The sequence below is a fragment of the Cyclospora cayetanensis genome, unplaced genomic scaffold (assembly GCF_002999335.1).
Source record: "Cyclospora cayetanensis isolate NF1_C8 unplaced genomic scaffold, CcayRef3 CcayRef3_contig_53, whole genome shotgun sequence".
Taxonomy (NCBI): Eukaryota; Apicomplexa; class Conoidasida; order Eucoccidiorida; family Eimeriidae; genus Cyclospora; species Cyclospora cayetanensis.
In genome coordinates, this window is record NW_020312514.1 from 42,968 (window position 1) to 56,807 (window position 13,840).

General features: G+C 51.1%; 1 protein-coding gene across 1 annotated transcript; it reads left to right on the forward strand.

Moving 5' to 3' along the window:
* Positions 1–1,228: 1,228 nt before the first annotated feature.
* LOC34617689 lies at positions 1,229–5,727 on the forward strand. The gene is made up of 7 exons (XM_026334910.1): positions 1,229–2,270; positions 2,364–2,471; positions 2,716–3,095; positions 3,263–3,311; positions 3,463–3,642; positions 3,949–4,442; positions 4,687–5,727. The coding sequence occupies exons 1-7, from the start codon at positions 1,229–1,231 to the stop codon at positions 5,725–5,727; spliced, it is 3,294 nt and encodes a 1,097-aa protein (XP_026190695.1).
* The last annotated feature ends 8,113 nt before the right edge of the window (positions 5,728–13,840 follow it).

Consider the following 13,840-nt stretch of genomic DNA (forward strand, 5'->3'; position numbering starts at 1 on the left):
TATATGGTTATATAAAGAGATATCCAGCTTATTTCGCAAAAGTCGCAACGTCGACGGAAAGCTGCTCAGGGATTTATCGCAGATCTCCCAAAAGTGTCACTTCAGGTGGCATAAGGGTAGGCAGCAACTCAACCATACAGCAACCATTTAGAAGAGGCTGTTTAAGAAGGAAATACGCGCAGCCGCTGCCTCTGTAGTTGGGCCCGCTGCACAAACGCGCGCCACGTTGCGTCGTCCTGTTGGGCTGTCAGCACTCTTGGATAAATTAATTGTATTTGCGAACAGAAAAGCTTATGTATAACTGAATGTTGCTTAATACACCTTGTTCGGTAGAAAATATTAAAGTGTTACTTAGCTCGCCCGAAGCACCACACATATTAGGCCACGATGCACGTAGGTAACTTTGTTGTACCAGTCGCATTCATTTTAGATCTTATTTATTAGTTATTTTTGTTGGTTAGAGCTGAGCTATCTTTGCATGTAGGGTGCCAGAGCCACCAGTAGGGTTTTAAAGCCACGCATCGTTTCATGATTAGGGCGGTTGCAACCATCGGTCCCCCAGCTTGCCCTCTTGGCTACCTTCATAGGAGGACCTACTTCGAAGACTCCGAAGCATTGTTAAAGACACTAAAAGGGCTGTCTGGAGGCAGAGCAGTATACAGTTACACATGCATTACTCATGCGTTTTGCTGTACATGTCTATTCGGGGCAACAGAGTTCGTTGCATTTCCCCGCATACGACAAAAAACAAATTCTCCGTTATAGCTAGTCTTGGTTCCTTTAATTTTTCGACTGCATAAATTTAGCGATTGCAAAGGGAGAAAGCTACTCAGGGCAGCAAAAGTCGTCACGCTGCTGCAGCAGCCGCTACAGCACGGGCTTCCATGCAGCTGCAAAAGCTACTTCCTTCTTTCCACCCGTTCACAATATTTGTTTCCCTTCTGTTTTAAATAAACTTAAAGTATGCCCTTTTATGTCTCGTCTGAGGGGCTATTACTGCCCTTTGCGACGGCTCAGCTTACTCCCCGCTCCAGAAGCCACCGCAGCCAGAGTTGCTACAAGGCCAAGGATCTTATTTCCCTAAGAAACGGAGGCGATTACACAATAGAGCAGGCACACAAGAACTCGTGGCCTGAAACCTGGCTGATTTCTGGGACTCATTATTTAGCTTTTTGGCAGTGCTGCCCATAATTTGGAGCAGCGGTGAGGCTCAAGTGTATGTGGCATTATGAAAGACAATACGGCGCGATCAGTTACCCCAATCGCTGCTACTGGCCTCTCTGGCAGCTTTGGCGCCTTTGGAGAGACATTTGTACAGCCTCCCACTGCAGTGACAAATGCAGGTGTTACCCTTAATACAGCAGTACAACCAGCGGTTACCCCTGCCGCTGCCTCCTCAAATCTCTGGCTCATGGATTCCGATGGGCACAATCCTCTCACCGAAGGTGCGTGGGCCCCCCAAATCTCGGCAGCAGCAACGCACCAGCAAGCAGCAGAAATGCAGCAGCTCGAACTCCTCAAACAACGACGGCAGCAGCAGCTGTTGTTGCTGCAGCAGCGACAGGCTCAGCAGCACCACATGCAGGAACAGCAATTGAGACAGCAGCTGCTTCATCAACACACGCCCTTGCAGCAATCCGTCAATCCCCAAGTTCTACAGCACCATTTGCAGCTGCAGCAGCTGCATCAGCAACAACAGCAACATCTTCAGCAGCAGTTATTGCAGGGACACCAAAATCAGAGGGGATCAGAAGAACAGTTGGCGAGGCAACTGCTGCACCAACATGAGTTGCTACAGCAGCAGGAGCTGTTGCAGCAACAGGGCTTGGTGCAGCAGCACGATCTACTGCAACAGCAGGAAATGCAGCAGCAGCAGCAAGATCTGTTGCATCAAGTTGTGCAGGAACAAGCAGTTGCAGCACAAACCAGCTCCATGCAGGTCTCCTCTTGTGAGGATCCCCAGAAGAATCAGCAGCAACAACTTGTGCTCCTACAACACGATGAGCAGCACCAACCCCAGCAGCAGCCGCGCGAAGGCGCCCCAGCCGCAGCGACAGCAAATGCTTCCTCAGTCCCGCAGCAACAAGTGCATAAACTCAGCAGCAGAAATGGAAGTGGAAACAACGGCAAAAGTAGCAGCAGCAGCACCACGCCGTCCACTAGTCGCCCTTCAGACACAGCGGCACCCGACGCCCTTGGAACAGCCGCCAGCAGCAGCAGTTCTAGCAGCATGACGAAGAGTGAGGCGGTTTCAAGGGCCTCTTTGCCCCGTACTTCTGTTTCAAGTGGAGGCACAGATGCCTCGTCAGCGTCAGCTGCATCAAGAGCGGCAGCACGAGAAGCAGCAGGAGCGGCAGGCTCAGGGGCCCCTCCGCTGTCGCTAACGTCCAAAGTGCCCCGCGGCGTGTGGTTCAACCGATCGACGGGCTGTTGGCTTGCGTGTGTTTCGGGCGTTGGCAAACGCCTTCATGGTCAGTCGTTCATATGCAGTAGCTGTGGAACGCGGCTGCTGCTGGTTCCACAGGAAAGGCGTGCCGATGAGCGTTGAGCGTAATTTTGTCGCAGGCCGTCCTGTGAGAGTCTTTCTGCGGTAGCCGCTGCTGGTTTGCATTTTACTCCGCCCGTTCGAAGCACATTGACTGTCTGTGGAGTAGCTGCTGAAGTAGGGTTAGATATCATTAAGTCCGCCACGTGGTGTTGTTTGTCATCCTGCAGTCTTTAGCTCCAAGCGCTATGGCCACGAAAGGGCTTTCCAAATGGCTGTCAACTGCAAGGAGGCGGACAGAGCTCAGGCAGCTGCCGGTGCGGCAGGCTCACAAGCGGGTTCGGGGGGAGTCGCAGAGGGGGGCCCCCACGACATATTTGCAACGTCTTCAGCACGAGGATCAGCCTCGGCAGCTGCCGGAGGCAGCAGGAGGAGCAGGACCGCTAGCGGTAGAAGGCAGCAACAGCACCATCCCCTTGCAATGGGAAGTTCCCCGGGAAGGGGTCCAGGTGTTGCCGACACTGAGGTCCCCCCCGCGATCCAGCAGGGCGATGGAGATGATGAAGACGCACTAGATTCTGCCACGGATACGCGCACGGAAGAGAGTGCAGTAGGCCGCGCTTGCTGCTATCGGGCTACTGCTCCTGGGTGCTGCGCTTTCGCAATGCATAGTCTTTCTAGTTGGTCCGTAAAACTGAACTGCTTCTAGAGTTGCTTGCTCCGGTGGTCTGAGGGATTCCATTCCCTAAAGTGTGAGCATGTCTTGCTTCGCTTCAGCATCCAGGAGCTCTCAGCGAGCGCTCAAAGAGGCGTCGTGTCCTTTCCTGTAGGTATTAGCCTCGGCAGTCATACGCACAGTAGGCGTGGCGAATGATCCACTGCAAGTCGCGCGCTAGAAAGCAAAAGTCATGTGAATAAGAACGTCAGCCTGAAAGGCCATTCCCGAATATTTCTCGAGTTGCGTGTACGGCTCTTAGGGCGTGGAGCTGAGGCAGCAGCCAACGGTCTGTACTCTGCTGTCGGGGTGCCCGATGAAGGGGGCCTTCAGCGAGGCGGAGGGGCCCTGTGCAGCGGCAGCGGTTCCATGAAGTCGCTCAACCGAACAGGCAGTGGGCTGGCTTGCGAGAGGTCTCGGGCTGAATCTTTATTGGACGGAGGTATGGCTTGGTTATAGCTGGTATTCCCCAGTTGCTTGGATGTGTGTTTATCTGAAAATAGCGGCGTGCTGTAGGGCCCCACTCTGCCGCAACGGGGTGGGGAGCGTTTGCCTGCCAGTTTCTTCAACAGGGCCAACTGCACTACCCTCTTATAATGCTCCTCTGTAACTTTTGTTAGTCCTTGTATGTTTAATGAACTGCATAGCCTGTGGCTGGCTGCATCTTTGTCTCTGCCCCTTTTGCTTGGTGCCTCTGCCTATCCTTACTCGGCTGTTGGGCTGCGGCTGCGGCTTCGATTGTTTTTAGTGCCTAAAGGCGTTTGGTTCAACTCGCATACCAAGTCTTGGACATGCACCACCGCGGGCCCCAAACGGCAGCTCCTTGTCTTTTCGTCGAACCGCTTTGGCTTTGCGGAGGCACGCAGAATGGCTATTTCCGCAAGGCTTGCATCTCTCAAGCTCGAGGGCCTCCCAGTGCCGCATTGCCCCCTTCTCTACGAGACTCCTATAGGCCTAGGAGCCCCTGGGGGCCCCCCAGAAGGAGGCGCAGCCCACGGAGGAGGCCCTGGGGCAGCGCTAGGAGGCCCCTCCGAAGGATGGGGTGGCCTTTCCCCCCATGAAGGCGGGGAGGATGGGTATGGGGGCACCCTGGTAGGAAGTTCAGGTAACCGGCGACGAAGAAAGCAGAAAGATGGAATCTCACAGTTCGTGAATTGCAAGCTGAGAAGAGGCGAGGCAGAGGAGTACGGGCATGACCCTTGGGACCCCTTCCGTACTGGCCTTCCGTTTGTTGCAGAGAAGGTAAGAGGCATTTTGCTCTAAAAGAACCCCCCCATCTATCCCCTCCACCGTCCTGTCATGTGCGTCGTGTTCTACGTTGAGTTCGTGTCACTGCACGTTCTCCCTCGTCTCTGCATTCTATGTACGTTTCCTCTGCTTGGCGCGCATGTGCGCGTACAGAATTCCGCCGTTTTGAATTGCATGCTGCGTTTTCTTCTGATGAATTTGTCCCCCCTAGGTGTCTTCTGTGTGCGTGCTTGTCCAGCCGCAAGATGCCTCCACAACAGGAGGAGGCACTGACGGTCTTCCACTGCGACGTTTATGTGCCTCTGAGCGCCGTTTGTTGGAAGTTGGCTCGATCGCTCTAGAATTATTGCTGAAGGATTTGCTACGTCTCTGTGGGGAGGAATTGGCGGGGGCTGCTGCCTGCTTTTCCTTCCCCATCTTTGCTGCAATCCGCAAGGCCCTTAACCGGGTGCAGAGGGCTTCAGACCCGCTTCACTTCCAGAGCATATTCAAAGCGCTGGCCGTTTGTATGCGCTCCCAGCAGCTGCCCAGCCAGCTGACACCTAGGAGGCAAGCGGAACTTCTCGCTCGAGTGCTTGCTGCAGAAAAAGTGTACAAAAAAGAACAGCGACAACAGCCTATTGGCGATGCGCCTGTGGCTTCAACGACAGGAGCTGCTGCTGAAGCTGTTGGAGGAGCTGTTGCCGTTGATGCCTCCGTGGTGGCAAACGGAGAGGCTGCAGCTGAACCTGAAGCACCACCGACAACAGTTTATACACCAACAGCAGCGGATATATTGCCATCAACTGAGGGTGCTCCTGGTAGAAAGCGGGAAACCGAAGCCATATTGGGAGACTCTAAAAGTGCGAGAATTGCTAAAGACATGTCCAGCGATGACACGTGCTCCTCACTGGAGTCTAGTGGAGTCGCACGAAACCAACGGGAGACCGATCCAGAAACAAGGCAGACGACAGAGCGAGGTGCAGCAGCTGACACAACAGGCGAAGCAGCACCCCAATCTCTACGATCGCACTCGGCAGATGCAGCTAGCCACCACGGTGTAACTTCAATAGCAGAAGCTGAAGTGGTGGAAAGCGGAACTACAGGGGCCGCCCTGCCGGAAGCACCTTCGTTGGCAGCAGCAATGCTGGTTGCAACGGCCGACAGTGGTGCACACGTTGATTGTGGTGTTTCTGATGCAGCACCACAAACACTGAAGACAGAATCGTGCAGCACGTGGGAATGCCCTGTGAGTGGCATAGGCCAGGAGGGGCCTCCCAGAGGTATCTCGGTGGACTAGGGTGATCGCTTCCAGCAGTTGCTACAGGCGACCGCTGTCGCTACGGGGATCACTACCAATCTGTGTATTTATTTTGAGTCAACTTCGTGGATTTAAAAACCTGCAAGACTGCGATTAAAGGGCCGTGCGTTTCTAGGGTTTTGGCTCGCAATCCGTAGAATGAGGAGGCTCCCCCACCTCTTCGCCATATCAGAGTGGTTCCTCTAGGATACTGTAGCTGCATCTAGTATACAAAAAGGCAATATCTAATTGGTTGAAGGCACACTAAATGTAAAATTCCACTGACTGCAGGGCCTTGTGCACAAATGTAGGCTTCGGGGGGGGATGCCACGGCGTCACGTGCGTCGCGCATTTCCGTACAACAAAAGAAACGAATTGAACTTCAAAATGCAGATTCACTGCAGCCAAAATGGCAGGCCGTCTTGTTATTATTATTCAGGCGCAGAGGCCCAATGCCTTGGTGAAGGCACCTGCAGGGGAAAAGGACTAGCAGCATGTACCGCAAATACTGCAAGAATACAGGCTGCAGTTCATGCCGTTGGCCTCAGTGATGTGGTACGCGGGCCCTCCATTGCGATAATATTCTGTACCCTCAGAGGCTTAGGTGCGGCCAGTATCCCGGGATAGTTCTATGAGCCTAGTTGGGGCAGCAAGATCTGGTGCTGCTGCTGCATCGGATACTGCGCCTGCACGAGGCTGCAGCAAGAGCATCAGCATCGGGGCTTCCCTGAATTGATCATCCAAGTTTGCTGTTTTCCGGCATATCCGCGAGGTCTCCGTATTTGGCAATGATGACACAAGAAGTGACAAAACCAACAATGCGGAGAACCGCGCGCCACTTTGGAGAAATATACTCCCGAGGAGCCTCCCGCATCATTCCTGGTAACATCATTGTGGCCACGCTAGATTAGAAGCAGATGGATAAATCGAAAGGACAGATATGGCTCCGAACGGAAAGTAAGTATGCTGATGAATACCGCACAACCTGAGGGTTCCGAGGTGTAGCACTAGCTAGGTGCGTGCAAGTAGAAAATTAGATGAATTGGTGTGTTCTTCCTAATGTGTGACTCATTATATTTCTAGTGGGCCATGAATTTTGTTTGGGGGCGCTGGAATTGCGATCAAAGGAGGCCCCGAGGGCATGCAGCCCTATGTAGGAGCCATATGCCCCCCAAGATCTGATGCTTCTGAGGAAGAGGCACGCTAAGCATATTGTATTCACCAAATTTTGGAGGGTTTGTACAGGGACTGGTCAAGGGCTCACCTGATAGGCATCAACTCAGCCTGCTAAATCAGCGCGCAACTGAATGCGCCAGGCGGTGGCTCTGGTCGCTGTGCGGAGGGGCAGATGAACCCTGTAAGGGAATGTACTGATCTAAGTTTGTCTCCATATTTACACCGATTTATGAATTTTGCGCACTTCCTGATATGTGGCTGTCCCAGGCAACCCTGGTTAGTTCTTCTTATTACCTTGGAACGCAACGAAATACCTGGTTCCTTGGGGTTATGCAGTTTGAGACCTTATCGCCAGACCTTGGACCTAGCTGTGTCCGACATTGCATGCTTTGTGACACTCAATTCAAGGTCTCTATATGCACGCATTCAACTCCAGACACTACGTCTACTTCATGGGCAGCAAATGATTGTCCTCCAAAAGAGGTCCCGGTTTCCCCTGCACGCAGCCCTAAGAGGTCTCAACATGGAGAGAGAGTGACAGCGAGGGTGCGTGTAGCTGGATTCGCTAGGCAGTCGGATCATTCAGAGCTAGTTGCACGTATCCTCTAACGCATAGGCACACAACATTGCCTTTCTTGTGTCGACCTCACAGTTCTCTGCAATATGCACGCTGTAGGGAAAGAAAATCAAAAGATAAGCTTCAAACTAATTTTTCATCGATTATAACAAGTGCATTAGAAAGTGTTTGCGTGTAGTCTAGCCAGCTACTTGCGTCAATCTCTCCAAGCTTGCCGAGGGGCTTTGCTCCTTGGCCACGGCGCGGGTGGGATAGTATGCACCAGCAGGTGAGGTACAGCAAAGCTGGCTTGCGTTGAGCGCCTCTTGTGGTTTGCTATTAACAAGGCTTAATACAAGCCTCTAACTTCTTGAGTAAAATGCCTCATATTAGCCTCGGTACAAATCCAGTATAAGGGAGACTAAAAGCCTACTAAATCCGTTATCCACTGGTCATTTAGATAGCCGTGCCCATCAATCTCCACGTGCATGACAGGCTGGATGGTCGGCATCCAGATGTGCTCAACCTTCGAAGTCCCCTGTGGTTCTCCGCCCTGCTTTTTCCTGACTAATATTTATTTTAGCATTCACTTTATTGCATGTAAAGGATCGCAATGTGTAGCGAAATTACGAATTTCCCTTGAGCATCACGTCTATGCTCACCCACAACTTGTAGTAATACCGCTGGAGTGAGCATTACCCACCCTTGCACACGGCTCAGCCTGCAGTGTTAAGGCCTGAGCTTGCATGATGGCAAAGGAGACAATGAATTAAGGGTTTATGCATCAGTGATGGGCTTTTCAAACACACAAAGGCAAAGCAGACTCTAGTTTTTGCTTGTCGCCTAGTAGGCTAGTGTTTGTTAAAAATGAGGAACTTGACCAGACTAACCTAACGCTATGGATGCTGTTTTGTATTAAGATATGAAGGAATACATGAAAAGAGGGAAATAATGATTGCACCCACGCTTTTGTGCTTTCGAGTTTGTTAGACTTATACTTCGGGAATACCACTAGATCATTTGATATCGATAGATAAAGTACTTAGTAAGTCTCGAAATCGAGTCGAAATGGTTTGAGTTAAAGGGATGCGATAAGGAATTACCTGAGTGAGGTCCTCACTATAAGCTGAATATCGCTCCCTCTCCTGTGAACCATGAAAAAGTCACTGCCTCTGCAGGTAAGGTAGTCACAGTCAAATCGGCTCACACTTCGTAAAATGGGGAACTTCTAAAGGCATGGTTGGCTTTGTTCCTGCTGAAGTGTATGGCAGTTGTGTCTGCCGAGTTAGGGTCCCTCATGCTGACAGAGGAAACTCAGAGCTTTTATGCAGTCCTCGCGACACAGGCTTTCAGTGCGTGGGCCACCCGAATAGTCGCCAACACATGAATATGCCATGTCTGGCCGCTTCCGAGATTTTTTTCAAATTCGCAATAGCGGTCAAAATTTGTGATAGGAAGCACAATGGCTCCCCAGGGGAATAATTAGCCAAATTAAGCATGCTTAAATGAAACTCAATGGTTCATCTTTTCTTCTTTGCAGCAAGATTCTTGAACACTCTAGGAATGCTTGAAAGGCCCGGAAGTGGCAGCTATCCAGTTTTTGTGGCACGCTACCCTTACCTGCTGCCTCTGGCTTGCATATTACCCAATACTACTTTCGATCTTACAGGTATTCGAGTTCAGACCCACCTGGCTTCCAGCCCGTGTGCTTCCTGTAATTTGGGACGCACGCTTATATCCGTACAGGCGTCATACTTTGGGCTGCGGTAGTGATCATTCTCGCAGGTGGCGCTTGAATGGGATGTTTCCTGTTCTCTATGATAACTCGAGGTACTAGACGCCTTGAATCAAAATCCGCTGAAACCTTTGACAGCTCAAGTGAATCTGGAACCCCTCGAAGCTGGCCTCTATCTGCACTTGTCAGCAAGGCCTAAGCTACGCTCGCCATGCTAGACCCCGACCCACTTGGTAGAAAAGGAATCTCTAAGCCTCAAGAGGATTCATCCCAGCCCATCAAGTTGCCTATTTGCCACGAGCCTAAATGCAGACTTAACACCACCCGCAATAAAGCCACATTAATATTACCAATACCTAGGGGTACGCACAATTAACAACCTGGCCAGCAGACGCGCGTCTGTTGCACCCCCCTCGATAAAGTCAAAATCACGAATCGATGCAGCTCTATCAATTGCAGACAAAGCACCAGCATCCGGCTTTCCGACATCAGTGTCAGGGCCTTTAGCAGTGGCAGCAAGAGCAGGGTCAACAGCAGCACTGCCTACTGCAACGAGGCATGGAATCAATGAGTGCGGACAGCTTTACCATTCAGGGGGCCCAGAGACATTTGCTTTCTACAGCAATGATAACAAAACACAATTGCCTAATCTGTGCAAGTTTCAGGCACATTAGCCACCGTAGTGGCGCGAATGCGTGCCACAAGAGCAAGCCCATCACCCACTACCGCAAAAAGCAACTCAGCAGCAGAATTGCCTTGACACGCTCCGAGTAGGAAAAGGAAAGCATAAGACTTTACACTCGATATAGTGCTTTTCTCGCCTCATGCATGGGAGAAGCTTTAGGGGCCCTACGCCCACTGATGCAGCAGATACGGGTGGCACACTTCGGCAAGAGCAAAACCAGCACCAGTAGACGCAAGATGAAGAGCAGATGGGCAAGTAGCAACATCAATAGCACCCCGAGTGATGAAAATCGCAGGAGGACGGCCAGAAGCATGTACGCTCGCTGCTCGTGGTTCACTCTCTGCATCATAAGTATTGGCAGGCACATAGCCACTCGGTAGCAGAAGCAGTAGCAGCTGCAATACCTTCGGGCACCCCCTCAACAGCAGGAGCTTCCATGGCAGTAGCACAATGATCAGCAACAACAGTTTCTTTGTTATTCGGTGCGACAACAGGACTATCACGGGCAACTTCAATATCGAAGTAGGCCCCTGCAGAAGGAGCTGCCGGAGCAGTGGAAGAGTTAGCGGGAATATGTCTCAGGCATTGTTAGAGCTTCAGAAAAGGACCTCCACAGAGGCCCATCGGCCCACGTCTGGAGGCCCTTGCACATTTTTATCCTCAATCCGTTACAAGCAAATCCAATCCAACGGATGAACTTTCCAGTTCGAAAAGTTGGCTAGCTGCATGCTGCGGTAAGACTATTACAAGACCTTAGTAACAACTCAAGCAGCAGTTATGCCTGATGGGGAATGGAGCGGTTTTCCCTGGCGACAGCGCTTAGGGAGGCAAACACATGAGTAAAGCTCCCGCCTAGAGTGATTCGATTATCGGATCTCACTCTAGGGCCAATTCTTTTGCCTCAGAGATCCCCCCAATCTCATAGCTGGCTGCTCTTCTTCATATGATGGAAAATTACATAGTGGTGTCAGTAAGAGCCCCCGGGGCGGCTTCGACATTTACCATAGCTCCCTATAGCGTCAAAGGCAAATATTTAATTAAAAGCATGTAGGCCTGTTGAGAGTAGGGTCTCATCAAGGCTCGCAGGGACCCGCATAGACAGTTTCTAGAGGAGGGCCTACACTACTAAAAGGACAGGGATACAAATCCAGTTAGTCAGTCTAAGGAATGTAAACTCTGCTGCAGCAAAAAATTCATTTGCTTACTGAGGTTTAAACTGTAACATAGCACTAAGAACCATCAGTGGCATCATGTCATTACAGTGTTACGGGACAGTTGGATGGCGTAACGCGAAGCGTCATTAGAAGCTGAGACGCATTTTCATGTATCGAAAGGCATTTCAATGAAAGATTTATCCCATAGACCGTGATTCGCTCGACGCCCTAGCTAAGGCGCAAGCCAAGACAAACGACGTGGGCGGTCATCCGCCAGGTCAGCAGGAGCTTCAGCTTGAACAGATGCATCAGCGATCCCGTCTGCCATCGTGGTAGAAGCAACGGCTCAAAAATCCTCCAGTAAGTACAGGTGGCACAGCCAGTGCTATCTCAATGCACTCGGCTCTGCTGTAGCTGCAGCAAAAGAAAAACCAGAGAGTTAGGAGCGCGAGGAACCAGTGTTTCAGTACATGCTGCCGCAGCTAGAACCTATCGAGCTACCAAAAAAACTGGTGATGCTAGCCTATATGGTTCAACAGCAGCGTCCGGCTCTGATTCCACAGCTGTATCAGCAGCAGGAGCACTCCACACATTTGTACACTTATTCTCAAATCCTCTCCCATGCGTTGGAGCAGCTGAGAATAGCAAAGAGGCAGAAATGATGAGGTGCAGTCTTTACACGCTCCAGTAGCTGCCCGCTGCCTTAGGTGACACCGAGCCACGAAACTGTGTTGGCAAAGTCCACCTCCGCAAGCAGTCAAGCCTGCGATAAGACTTCCGGCTGCAGTTCCTACCATAATAGCACATATTGTTACAACAAGCGCTGTGGGAGCAGCTCATGATGCATCACGCCTCCATAAGCAGTAGCACGTAGCTGCATGCAGCGAGAGCAGCTACAAACAACCTCCAGCCTGCAGCGGGCGGTACTTGTTGCACTGCACAATAGGGACTTTTGTCCTACCAGCCGCCGCCTAAGGAACATCTTCGGCACAAGATATGTGGCAGCAGTACTACCGGCACCGTGAGCAGAATTATCGTTGAGCCGCTGTAAATGTATGCCGCAGTTGCTCGGTATTTGTCCACCACATGCAGCCCCAGAGAAACAGAAGTCATCCGTAAAGGGAGATCGGGTAAGTCAAGTACATACATGCGGGTAGCAGTCAGGATGGACGCTTGCTGCTGCTGCCGCTGTCACCCACCTTCGGGGTGCTCTCGTGTCCCCCTCTCTGTAAGCCTGAAGGTCTACAGACGAGCCTACAAATTGCAGGTACTTCGCCTCTCCCTGCACTGTTGCTGCCACGTTTGCTATCTTCAAAGAATGTATTTGTCCCATCCGCTAAAGCCATTACATACGCTACTCATGCTATATGTTCATTCATCAGAACCAACACCATAGTGGCGACAGTTACAAGGCAGCTTCACCGTGGGGTTTGCACGAGGCTGCGATGCTTGGTTCTCTCCTGGGATCTTTCACAGTATCAGTGAAGCTAGTAAATGCACATTAGATACCTAAAAATACGGCAGAATAGTCCCAGTTACCCCTGGTAGTGCTAGTATAACGCTTTCTGTGAAGGAGAGGGCCTGCTCTAAGCAGGTTAGCACTTATTGTTGCAACCAGGGCAGGCCGTCTCCACAGTAGCACTTTTCTAAAACAACTACAAAAAAATCGGCTGTGGGTGCATATATGGTTACAACCTATCCAGACCAGTGACTTCCCGGCTTCGTGCAGCCTCGGCAGTGCCTTTACTGGATAATGAAGTGCCTGACCAAAATGGTGCCGTCACCACTGAGGACAACAGTAAATTTAGCACGGGTGAGAGCCCACAGCGGCAGCTATACAGGAAATACCAGTATTTCATGTGCCGAGCAGCACTAAAAGTACCTTTGGCAGCCCTAGCTGCATGTACAAAGGCTGGATCAGATGTCAGAATACAGCAGAGAAACCGAAGCGCCGGCGCAATGGCGGGCGCTTAGGAGAAACCATGACAGTGGTAGTGAAATGCAGATTCAAACACCCCGGAGACTTGACACTGCCACGCCGGTTAATCGCACCAAGCCCTCTGGAATGGATCAGGAAACAGGCTATAGGAGAGGCCTAGTTAGATACAGTCCTATCTGCAAAACTCCAGAATATGCGGCTTGCTAGGAGCAATGGTACGCCAGAACAAATACACATTCACCTTTGTTGTTGCTGCCCCCATCCTTCCCTCACTCTGCCTAGTGGCATCTACCAGAAATCGAATCCATTAGACCTAATTCTTCACGTGTCGCCGAACGGCGAAAAATTACGGTTGGAAAAACATCCCCAATTTCCGCTTCCTGCCTCACCAAACTACAAAATAGCAGCATTGGTATATATATTCCTCTGACTCCAGCCAATGCTTTTTACATCCTAACAATCCAGGGGCCGTGTCCAAAGCGAAATGCAAAAATCCTCCTCTCCTTGGGCAGTAATCTTTGTGAGCAGAATTGGACTCCCCTTCATGTGCCCCCTGTGCGGAGGGGACTAAAGAACGCATCGACAAGGGCCTTCCGCACACGACTCGAACATCATTTTGAGTTACTTTCTACATAATATACTCATATTCCTAAGTTGCAATTCAGACCGAAACTCGCCCATAGACCCTCATCCCCACCCAACACCTTGTAGCCATTTTCCACGGCTACATGAGCCCATTCTACATTCTTTATCCTCTATAAACCCGTCAGTCCCAGATGTTCTGGGATTGGACCCCGAGATCTGTGCAAAACACCCCAGGGACGCTCAAGAAAAAAGTGACAGAACTATGGGATTATGTGCCACTCTG

Bases quoted from the DNA above. Each gene is read 5' to 3' on its own strand.
- LOC34617689 (XM_026334910.1), top strand. From the start codon at position 1,229: ATGAAAGACAATACGGCGCGATCAGTTACCCCAATCGCTGCTACTGGC. The intron at 2,472-2,715 runs GTCAGTCGTTCA...GTCATCCTGCAG, and splicing joins CGTTGGCAAACGCCTTCATG to TCTTTAGCTCCAAGCGCTAT. The intron at 3,096-3,262 runs GTAGGCCGCGCT...GCTTCGCTTCAG, and splicing joins CGCGCACGGAAGAGAGTGCA to CATCCAGGAGCTCTCAGCGA.